This window comes from Ovis canadensis, chromosome 12 (genome assembly GCF_042477335.2).
Source record: "Ovis canadensis isolate MfBH-ARS-UI-01 breed Bighorn chromosome 12, ARS-UI_OviCan_v2, whole genome shotgun sequence".
Classification (NCBI taxonomy): domain Eukaryota; kingdom Metazoa; phylum Chordata; class Mammalia; order Artiodactyla; family Bovidae; genus Ovis; species Ovis canadensis.
This window is the reverse complement of record NC_091256.1, coordinates 52,373,435-52,384,736: the sequence shown is the minus strand read 5'-3', so window position 1 is coordinate 52,384,736 and position 11,302 is coordinate 52,373,435. Positions and strand designations below refer to the sequence as shown.

Here is an 11,302-nt window from a genome sequence, read left to right as displayed (position 1 = left end):
CGCTGGAAGCCGGCCCTCCGCCGTCATGTGACGCGACCCCTCGCCCCACCCGTCTGCAGCCACTCCCCGTCTCCATCCTCAAGCTCGAGAGGGCCACGTGACACTCCCGGGACCAGTCACGTGAGGCGCGGATCCCTGGGTGGGAGGGAGGTGGGCAGAGGGGTCCAGAGTGGCAGTAAAGGAGGAAGATGGCGGGATGCAGAGGGTCCCTGTGCTGCTGCTGCAGGTGGTGCTGCTGCTGCGGTGACCGTGAGACCCGCACCCCGGAGGAGCTGGTAAGGAGCGGGTGGAGTCGGGCTGAGAAGGGGGCGGTTGCTAAGGGACTGCGAGAGGCGTTGCCGGGGGTGGGGCCGGGTCGAGCTAGGCCCGCAGGTGGCTGCGGGTGGGGCCTGGGCTCCGCACCCCGGGCTCTCGAAGCATCTGCCCGGCTTCACGTGCCCAAGTCTGGGGTCTTTTCTCATAAGCCCTCCCTGGAATCTGAGGGAAGATCTAGGCCAGCTCTAGTCAATCTCATCCATATTAATTTTTTAGTTTCCACCTAAAAGGAGTTTTGAATGAAATGAACATTTTCAGAATGAATCCCTTCACTGGACTTTGCATATCATGCCGCTGGCTTAGTTTTTCCAGCGCTCTGTCACTGTATCCTTCACCCTTTCTGGGTCACTGATAATCCAGCTTCCCTCTGCAAAGCACCCTGGGAAAACTTGAGTTGTATCCTCAGAGTTGACAAGTCTCCCCTGATGTGAGACTCTACATGTCAGAAGGAACCTGAATTCTTTCCCTCTTAAGCTGGCGGGTGACATCTTTGAAGTGTCCTGAAGATGAGTGGTGATTTGAAGAATGTATGGTAGGAGTGAAGAGCTCAGCTGATGACTGTATACCCTCACCGCATCACCCCCATCCCAAAATGGTTTTTTTGTTTGTTTTAGGTGTTCCCATTTGATGATAATGGCTACAGAGGATTTAGAAATTCTTATCTGATTTCAGTAAATATCTCTGCCTCTTTCCACTTTTAAAAACATTGAAAGGGTCTCCCTTCTCTGTATTTGTTTTTCTAGACCATCCTTGGAGAAACACAGGAGGAGGAGGATGAGATCCTTCCAAGGAAAGACTATGAGGTAAGATTCTTAGATGCTGTCTTGGGTAACAGAAGAAGTGAGTGACCAGTTCACTTCAGACTGAAGCAAAAGCATTAGGATTCCAACCAGAGATGCTCTATGACCTTCTCTTCCAGGGAGTGAGTAGGTAAGAGAGAACTTCTTTGTTAGAAGGGGCTGTTTAAGTTTTTCTCATTTTAGCCTCAAAACAGGGTCTGAGTGTGTCTCCAGGCTTTCATCAATCTATTGCACCTTAACCTGGTTAGAGCATGTGTTTGCCATTAGACTGTTTGCTTTTGTAACTTGTAGAGACCCAGAGTCAAAGTCACTGAGAGCATTTGCTTGTAAACAGGTGTGAGCCAGGAAGCCTTGCTTTTTTCTTCCAAGAGAACTGAGTTTTCAGATGATTGTTTCCTGCCCAAGCAGCTTCTCTTGGAAATGTCAGTTCTTGGTTATAGTTCCTGACTTCATGCACGGGACTCAGAGACAGAGTGTGTGTGTGTGTTTTGTGTGGTGGGGAGCACTAAGGCCAGTGCTGCTAGAGTATACCTTTTATTATTTAGTCAGCTTATAGTGACATTACTATGACTTTTGAAATGGCAAAAACAAGCCATGGTTGTGATAGAGGATTTTCATATGATTTGCAAAAAGAAGCTAGGGAAAAATCTACAATCCTGTTCATGAAAAGATGACTATTCATTTTACTAAACGTCCTTTTCCATGCCTTCTTTTAAATAACAAAATGAAATTCTACTAGATAAACTATTTTAACATGGTTTTACCTCCCAGTTTATAACAGATTTTTGTTTATCAATAGATACTTTTCTGTAATTCATTTTTAAACGGGGAAATAGTATTTCATTGTCTATGAAATAAGATAATGTTTTTTATCTGACTTTTCTATGTTATGAATTGCGTGGTGGTGACCGTCCTTTCTTGTTTAATTGCTTTCTTAGAACTAATTCCCAAAGTGAGATTAATCGTGTCTATACTTAATGACTTAAAAAAAAATACCACGTACTTAAAAAATTCAGTATTCCAGAGCAATAACATACCCAGACTAATTTTCTTTCTAATATTTTATCTATTCTTGCTGTAGAATTTAGTGTATCTATTACGATTTGTAGCTTCTCATGGAACTTTTTTTCTTTTAAGTTCCATGAGAAGCTACAAATCATAAATGTAGACAAAATGGGCAGAATAGTACACTGAAAACCCCCTGTACTCATCAGAGAGCATCGTTCAGTCATGCCTAACCTTGTTTCATGTGTGCACCCATCCGCTTCCCCGTTCCCATATTATCTTGAAGGAAAGTCTATACATCATATCATTTCACCCATAAATAATTCAGTTCAAGTCTCTAGTGGATAAGGACACTTTTTTCCCTATCATAAGCCAGTGCCATTTTCACACCTAAGAAATTCACAATAAGTCCTTGATATCAAACAACCAGTGTTTGGGTTTTCCAGTTGTCTTATAAATACTTATAAAGTATTTATATAAGTACTTATAAAGTCGTAAGTACTTTTTCATAGTTTGTTTGAATTGGGTTTCAAGTAAGGTCCTAATGTTGCACTTGTTTGATACATCTTTTAAGTCAAATAGGTTTGAGATGAAGTAGATTCCACCTTTATCTTTGTTTTGTTGTTTCATCTTTTTTTTTCCCCCTTGCAATTGACTCAACAAAATAATTTTAAGAATCTAAAATTTGCCAACTGTACCGCAGTGGTATAATGTGTTACTCTGATGTGAGTGCTTTTAATCAATCAAAAGGCACTATATCCAGTGATGTATTGTCTCATATTTCTTCTTAAAAATAATTTATTTTATTTATTTGGCTGCGCCAGGTCTTAGTTGCAGCAAGCGGGACCTTGAATCTTTGTCAAGGCGTGCAGACTCTTAGTTGCAGCATGTGGGGTCTAGTTCCCTGACCAGGGATGGAACCTGGGCCCCCTGCTTTGGGAGCATGGAGTCTTAGTCCCTGGACCATCAAGGAAGTCCCATAACTCTTAAATACGTGTTTGCTTGTACACAGTAGAAAGATTTGCAAGAATTAGTATGATGATCCATTTCGTGCTGTCACCTTGCCATTCCCCCTTGAACCTGGTGATATCATTCTGATGGTTACAACCGATGCTGTCCCAGCCTTTATCCTCCTCCTGGGATCTCAACACTGCATGTCTCCTCCATTGATCTTCTGTCCCTTCACTCTTTTTGCTAAGTTGCACTCATCAGTAATGTATTTACTCTCACCTGATATGCATATTTGTGTAAATTTTATGGGTTAATATTCTTCCATGTGAGTCATTAATATTTCTCAATTAACCATCTTCTTGAGAGCATCTGCTGTAAGAGCAAGTTTAGTTAGGCATTGACTCAGAAAAGCCAGCTCAGATTTTATTTATGAGGGATCAACTAGAAAACCCTTCTGCTGAAGATCTTTCTAAAATGTGCTCCTTCCTGCCTTAGTGGGCTTCCCTGGTAGCTCAGCTGGTAAAGAATCCGCCTGCAGTGCAGGAGACCTGGGTTCAATCCCTGGGTTGGGAAGATCCCCTGGAGAAGGGAATGGCTACCCACCCTGGTGTTCTTGGCCTGGAGAATTCCATGGATAGAGGAGCCTGGCAGGCTACAGTCCATGGGGTAGCAAAGAGTTGGACACAACCAAGTGACTGACACACACAGTTCCTGCCTTAGTAAGAGTTCATTGTACGTACTTGACTTTTTCTTTAATGAGTTGGGGGTCTTACAAGATGTTAGAATCCCCGTTTTGACATCCATTCTCATTATAGATGGTTTTAATAGTATCAATTTCCTGTTTGTGAGATGAGACCATTCCCAAGGAGTATTGTTTTTCTGCATGTCACAGAACCTATAGTGCCCTTTTGAGGTAGAGAAAGGCTCCCCCTCAGAGCTGAGGACTTAGAATAACAGGCCTCCCCTCTCTGAGTCATTTCAACGCCAGTACCCCTGCTAAAGGCCCACTGAAGGTGCTCTTTGTGTGAGCCCTAAGATGCCTTCCTGAGTGAATTTGGGCTACACCTCTGTCCCTATTTGCGCCCTATAGCCGGATGCCATGTTTGCTCGTAACCATGGACATCAACCCTGCAGCCTACCTATACAAGTTTTATTTTTAAAGAATTTTATTTTAAAGAAGTTGTTAGTTTCCCAAACCAAAGAGTAACATATACAGCAGAAATAAAAGAAAATTAGTCATGGCAAAGGAGAAGGAATTATCTGATTTTAATAACAGATCGTACAGTTCATGGGTACATGTTTACCAAGTGTCAAATTTTCAAAACTTAAAAAAAAAAAGTCTGGTGTTCTATTACAGTTCTTTCTAAATGTCCCTTTTAATAGCCTTATTGAGCTATAATTCACATTCTGTACAATTTACTCATTTAAATTGTACATGCAGTGGTTTTTATATATTCACAGAGTTGCACAACTATCATCAAATCAATTTCCGAATATTTTCATCACCCAGAGAGAAAACATGCATCTGTTAGCAGTCACTGTCCACTCTTCTTGCCCCTGACCATAGGCAAGCACTAATCTACTTTCTGTAGCTATGCCTTTGCCTGTTGTGGATGTCTGCAAACCTTTTCAATGTTTATGGAACCTAAGTGTTATTAGAACCATCAAGCAAATAATTGTTAGTGATTTTTATACATGTTGGGCATGAAGGATATCATATTTTTCAACATGTTAATTTTTTCCCATTTGTTCCTAGAATGTGATGTCCTTAATTGATTAAAACATGTGTATATACATACACACATATATGTATATGTGCGTGGACATACAGTTAACCCTTGAACAACATGAGTTTAAAGTGCTCAGTTCCACTTATATGCAAGGTTTTGGTTTTTTTTCCAGTAAATACTGTATTTTCATTTTACACATCTTTAAGTGTGGGGAAAAATTTGTGTTCCATTAGAGATCACAATGTGTGGAATCTAAAGAACTAGGGTTGAGTCCTGATTCTGTCCACATTATTTCAGCTTCTTGTCCTTGGTTGAGCCATTTATCAAATTCTTCATTTTTGAGAGAGAAATAGCAAAATGTGGATTTTTACCTGTGTGGAAAGTTGCTTCCCCTAACCTCTTTGTTGTTCAAGGGTTTACCGTATGTGTGTGTCCGTGTGTGTGTATGTGTGTATATGTAAAGTATTTATGTATATATATATTATCACTAGATAAACATATGTTTAATCATTCACTGATGGGTCTAGTTTCCCAGCAGAAATATTGTTTACTGGTTGATTTTTTTTCCTGATTGTGTTTTTTTCGTTTTGTAATCAGGCAGACGGTTTTGTTTCTAATATAAAAAAATGTTCACCATATTTGCCTGGAGAATTTTAAGTAACATCCAGATGTGAGTGGCTATTGAAATTACCACCTCAGAGTTAACCATTGTGAACGGTTTTCCCAAATGTTTTCTATTGTATGCTGACATACAAATCTTTGTTTAATCAAAATAGGATGCTATTACACCATTTAATCTGCATCTGCCTTTATTTATTTTGCATCTTGCCTTTTTTACTTAATCTTTGCCCATTGGCCACATCTGTCCTTGAAAACCTGTCCAAATTCTTTTAATGGCTACATGAATGTGTGCATGCTAAGTCACTTCAGTCGTGTCCAACTCTGTGCAACCCTGTGGACTGTAGCCTGCCAGGCTCCTCTGTCCATGGGATTCTCCAGGCAAGAACACTGAAGTGGGTTGCCATGCCCTCCTGCAGGGAATCTTCCCAACCCAAGTCTCTTACATCCCCTGTATTGGCAGGCAGGTTCTTTACCACTAGTATCACCTGGGAAGCCCTATGACTACATAGTCTTCCATACTGGGTGGGTAACAGTTGATTTGATCATTCACCTGCTGCTACTCCAGGACCCTTTTGGAAAAGGAATTTGGACTTTGGGTAGTCACAGAAATGGAATGAACTGTCACATGTCACACCTGCGTTGGTTTAGCGGCTGACTCTGAACTCCTGTGTGGGAGTGTGGCCACCGGGCCAGTGTCCAAGATTGTTCACTAGCTCATGTGTAGGTAGCAACAGGTTACGGGGAGAGAGCACACAGCAGACTGTTTTCCTTTGGTGCCAGACTGTTGCTGCTTGTGCATGATGTAGAAGTAAAATCACTTCCTTTGAATTGTTCCTCAGAAATGCCCCTGGCACACCTGCAGATCGTTTGCAGAACTGCTGTGTTCTGTGAAGTTTAAGGAACTGTTTTAGGAGCCAGACTGGATCTGTGCCTCTTCCTAAACATAAACTGGAAGTTGTTTTTTAAAACAGTCTCCACGTTTGTGTTGTGACTCACCTTTTTCACAGATGCTAACTGCAGAAGATACTTAAAATTAGACTTGCTAAATTAATTTGGTTCGGAAGCATTTGTTCATTAATGGAGTAAGTTGGGTAGCACCAGTGAGGGCATGAGGTCTTTTAGTGTTTGGCAGAAACAGGGCACTTAAAAATATGTAGTTTAAAACTTTCTAAAGCATAAAGTATTCACCTACAGGGGTGCTGCTGAAACGTCCATGTAAGTGATTTTGATTAAGAAGGACCTGAGGGGGTCCAAGAGTCTGTGTTTCTAACAATCCCCTCCTGGGTGCAGCTCTGGCCATCAGTGCTTTGAGTGGTGGGAACTGGAAGGTTTATCCTTTCCAGGTTATGGTAATTCTTCCTATCTGCTTATGACTTTTTCTTTATTCACACATCCCTCTTTCAGAGTTTGGATTATGATCGCTGTATCAATGACCCTTATCTGGAAGTTTTGGAGACTATGGATAATAAGGTGAGTTCCTTATTGATCTTTTGGGACCAAGTAGGTTTTATGACAGCCTCTTTTTCTTTTTTTAATTTATTTATTTTAATTGGAGACTAATTACAGTATTGTAGTGGTTTTTGCCATACATTGACATGAATCAGCCATGGGTGTACATGTGTTCCCTATCCTGAACCGCCCCCCCCCATCCCACCCTTGAGCACTCTGTCTCATGCATCAAACCTGGACTGGCGATCTGTTTCACATGTGATAATGTACATATTTCAGTGCTATTCTGTCAAATCATCCCACCCTTACCTTTTCCCACACCGTCCAAAAGACTTTTCTGTACATCTGTGTCTCTTTTGGACAGCCTCTTTTTTGTTCTAAATACTTTAGTGATTTTCCTTTTAACCTTTGGACTCTTAACCCTTTTCATGGGATATCTATTAATACCATCTATTAACTAAATTAAATCTATTAGTTCCTTAGTCCTTCAGCCTGCCAGCCAGCATGTCCACTGTCAGTGCACCTGGCCTGGCCCTTCGCCTTCTTCATTCTTGCATTGTAAAGCTTACCTGTCACACCAGACATCATCTCTGTGCTTGTTGTCCATGTGGAATTTAGTCTGACACTGGTTGGCCGAGATGTAGTCCCTCCTTGCTGCCATCATAATCCTGAGTCATTCTTTTCCTTTGTGAACAGAAAGGTCGCAAGTATGAGGCAGTCAAGTGGATGATGGTGTTTGCCATTGGAGTCTGCACCGGTCTGGTGAGCAGGCGGGGAGATCGTGGGCCAAGGGGCAGCAGAGGGCAGAGGGCATGCGCCAGTCTGGCAGATAAGTCATTTGTCCTTATAACAGAGAATGCCTTTTCTCTTTCTTTCTTTCTTTTTTAAGTATAATCCTGATACTTTTTTTATACTTTTCAATTTATGAAATGAAAGTGAGCCATGCAACGCTGATGCCCTTTAAAGCACTCGAAGTCTTGCTCAAGACCTGTCCTTTGTTATGTGGTCCCATTAGGTAGATGGCAGAGTGGGGAGAGTGCTTAGTGGATGCTGAGGTCACTCTGCAGGGAGAAAGCAACATGATGAGAACAAAAGTGTGGCTATTATGCTCTTTGCTCAAGCGCAGCATGCCAGTAAACAAGACATCGAGGATCTCCGTGAACTCATTATGCCGTCCCTCTTCCCTGAACACTGCTCATTTTACCTGGAAGGTAGAGCTGGCAGTTGTGGGTAGAGGAATACGCCTGAGTGCACAGGGTTCTGGGTCAGCATGTTCACAGATGAATCCCAGACGAGAAGAAATCATGAAACATCGCCAAAGATTGTCATAGCAAAAGTCTGGAACCATAACTGCTGACTCACTGTGCTTCAACCCGGAGCAGAGAAGCTGGAAGAGTTTGTAATCCAAATGATAAATGTCAAATCTGATTTTTGTCAATATGTTGTTAGAAAAGGGGATTGTCTTCATCCATCCAGACTGCTATAGCAAAAGTACCATGGACTGAGGGGTTTAAACAACAGGCATTTACTTTTCACAGTTCTGGGGTCTGGAACGTCCAGGCCAACAGATCTGGTGTCTGGTGAGGGCCCAATTTGTCATTCACACATGGGCGTCTTTTTGCCGTGTCTTCAGGTGGCAGGAGAGGCAAGGGAGCTCTCTGGGGTCTCTTTGATAAGGGCACTAATCCTATTCATGACCTAATTACCTACAGAGCCCCCTCCCACGTCCTAATTAGAGGAGGTTAGCATTTCAACATATGAATTTGGGAGTGGGCAGGGGAGACCACAAACATTAGCCCATAACACTGTATATGTATTCTTAAGCAGTATCCTGTTAATCACCTTTCTCTAGAATTAACCACAGGTTTCAAACTTAATTCTATATAACATACCCATTAAGTGTAAATACATGTTTAAACATAACATAGCCACAAGAACTGACCACAGGTTTTAATTTCAGATTTTTACTGTAGTAAATTCAGAGATCAAGGAACATCTTACTATTTAAGATTAATAGCATTCAGGAGGCCTCTTTGATAATGTTCTGCCATTGTGGGGGCACCGTGGGCTGATGTAATTGTTTTATTTTGCTGTATAGTTGCCTGGTTGCAGATTACCCTGTAATAAGCATAGTCACTAGCCATATAGGTGTTAGTCTTTCTGCAACTGTCATGTCAAACTCTAGCAACTCCACTGAACACCCTCCCGTCTTGGGAAAGCAGACCTGCCTTAATAATGTAGCAACCATCTCCTCTTGCTGCTGGCTCTCTTCTCCTTTGATCTGTCACTGTTTATTGTTTCAGTATTTAAAAGCCCCCAAGCACTGGTTTGTGGGAAGACCAGAGTTAAAGGCACAAAGCCTTTGATCCTGAATTCACATGGTCAGAAGTCTTCTAGTTCTCTGAAGTCCTGAGCATGCACTTCAGAGAGTGAGCTAGTGGAACAGGAGTGGTTTTCTCTTATTCACCAGGCTAACCATTGGCTATACAATGGTTATAAATCAAAGTCATGACTTACAAAATGGTAATAACCGAGTGCCAAAGAATCGATGCTTTTGAATTGTGGTGGTGAAGACTCTGGAGAGTCGCTTGGAATGCAAGGAGATCAAACCAGTCAATCCTAAAGGAAATCAGTCCTGAATATACTTTGGCCACCTGATGCAAAGAGCTGACCCATTGGAAAAAAGTCCTGATACTGGGAAAGATTGAGGGCATAAGGAGAAGGGGGTGACAGAGGATGAGATGGTTGGATGGCATCATCAATGGACAAGAACGTGAGCAAACTCTGAGAGACAATGGAGGACAGGAGCCTGGCGTGCTACAGTCAAGGTGGTTGCAAAAACTCGGACATAACTTAGCGAATGAATAACAACAGACGTGCAAGAGGCGTATACTACTTCTGAGTAGGTACTGGCTTTCAAAGTAATATTCTGATACCCTAATCCTTTCTACACTTACCCAGCTAAGGATCACTGAAAATGTGTTTGGATTTCTTCTTTTGACCCTGCCTTTGGAAGAGCAGAGCAGGCCTTCACATGCCTCTGTGCTGTTTCTAAGTGCTCTCAGTCTTCCTTGGTCTTAGGTTCTTTTTCTATTCTTATCCCTATGTGTTGTAACTCTCCTTCTGACAACTCAGCTACACCCCTTCTTTTGTCCTCAGAAGGGCTGTGGGACCAGACTCAGGTGGGGCACTCCTTGACTAAGGAAAGGCCTGTTTATACATGGCCTGTCGGTAGCATGGGTGCGTGTGGCCAACAAGAACAAGCGGTGGGGGGTGGGAGGCTGTGTTTCCAGGGGAGTGCCTATGACAGCGTGGAAACTCAGGTGACAGCTCGTGTCCTCTCCCCAGGTGGGTCTCTTCGTGGACTTCTTTGCTCGGCTCTTCACGCAGCTCAAGTTTGGAGTGGTGCAGGCGTGTATCCTTTACAGGGGTCACAGTGTTCCCCAACATGTGTGGTTGCTCACCCTGCTTTCCCGTACAGAAATGAGTTTACAGACATGATCTTTGAAGAGCTACTTATTGGCCACTTGAGTTTAAAGTTTTTCATTATTATCAAAGGACACAGAGGAAGACTTGAATAGAAAGATGCTCGTGGTCATGGTAGTAACACAGGAAGCCCAGATACCTGTTTTTTCTCATCAGTCTGTGAACTGATTGTGGTTCCAAGGAAAGTCTCACTAGAATTGTTCATGGAACTTGAAAATTCTCTTCCTAAATTTGTGTGGAATCATAAAGAGCCCAAAGTATCTGAGACAGCTTTGAACAGCAGATGGGACTGGCAATCCTAGATGTCAAGATTTACATAATTTAAGATACAGTAGTTAACCCAGTGTCATAGTGGTACAAGAACACCCAATTAGACCAGTGGAAAGTAATAGAGAAGCAGAAACCGGCCCACACACATACAGCAATGCAGTGAGTGAGAGAGTTAATATTATAAGTCAGTGAGAAAGGATGGGTTTGTTAATAAAAGATGCTGGGAGATTGGTTACCCATCTGGAAAAACTCAAAATTAGATTCTTACTTTGTACTATACATTAATTACAGATGGATTAAAGATGTAAATAGGCAAAACAACATTTGAAGAGACTGTAACATCAAGACCAGGGAGTAATTTCTAAGAACTCCAGAAGGCATGAAGATCAATAAACTTGATGACATCAAAGTAAACATTTTGTTTATACACACGCCAAAAAAAAAAAACTCAGACAATAAAACCCCATAAACAAACTGAAAAACAAGTTTACAGCTTAGGAGAAGTGATTCTTTGTGCGTTTAAGAGACAAATAACTAGAATCCATAATAGAGGGAGAATGGCAACTCAGTTAAGAAAAAAGCCGAAACAGCTCAGTAGAAAAACGTACAAAGGATGTGAGCAGACAGTTCTCAGAAGAGGAAAATTACCTGTGGAAGAGCGCTTACCTCACCACC

At 42.0% G+C, this 11,302-nt stretch overlaps 1 protein-coding gene across 3 annotated transcripts in view; it reads left to right on the top strand.

Annotated features, from left to right (window-relative positions):
• The first annotated feature begins 65 nt into the window (after positions 1 to 65).
• CLCN6 (chloride voltage-gated channel 6) overlaps positions 66 to 11,302 on the top strand; it is a 33,297-nt gene continuing 22,060 nt past the window's right edge. The window contains exons 1-6 of one of the 3 annotated variants that reach the window (XM_069544726.1): positions 66 to 120; positions 227 to 275; positions 1,059 to 1,118; positions 6,827 to 6,892; positions 7,568 to 7,633; positions 10,220 to 10,286. In XM_069544726.1, the coding sequence (XP_069400827.1) occupies positions 6,881 to 6,892; positions 7,568 to 7,633; positions 10,220 to 10,286 (145 nt within the window). In that variant the 5' untranslated portion in view covers positions 66 to 120; positions 227 to 275; positions 1,059 to 1,118; positions 6,827 to 6,880. The other 2 variants (XM_069544725.1, XR_011247491.1) reach the window with 2 other exon arrangements.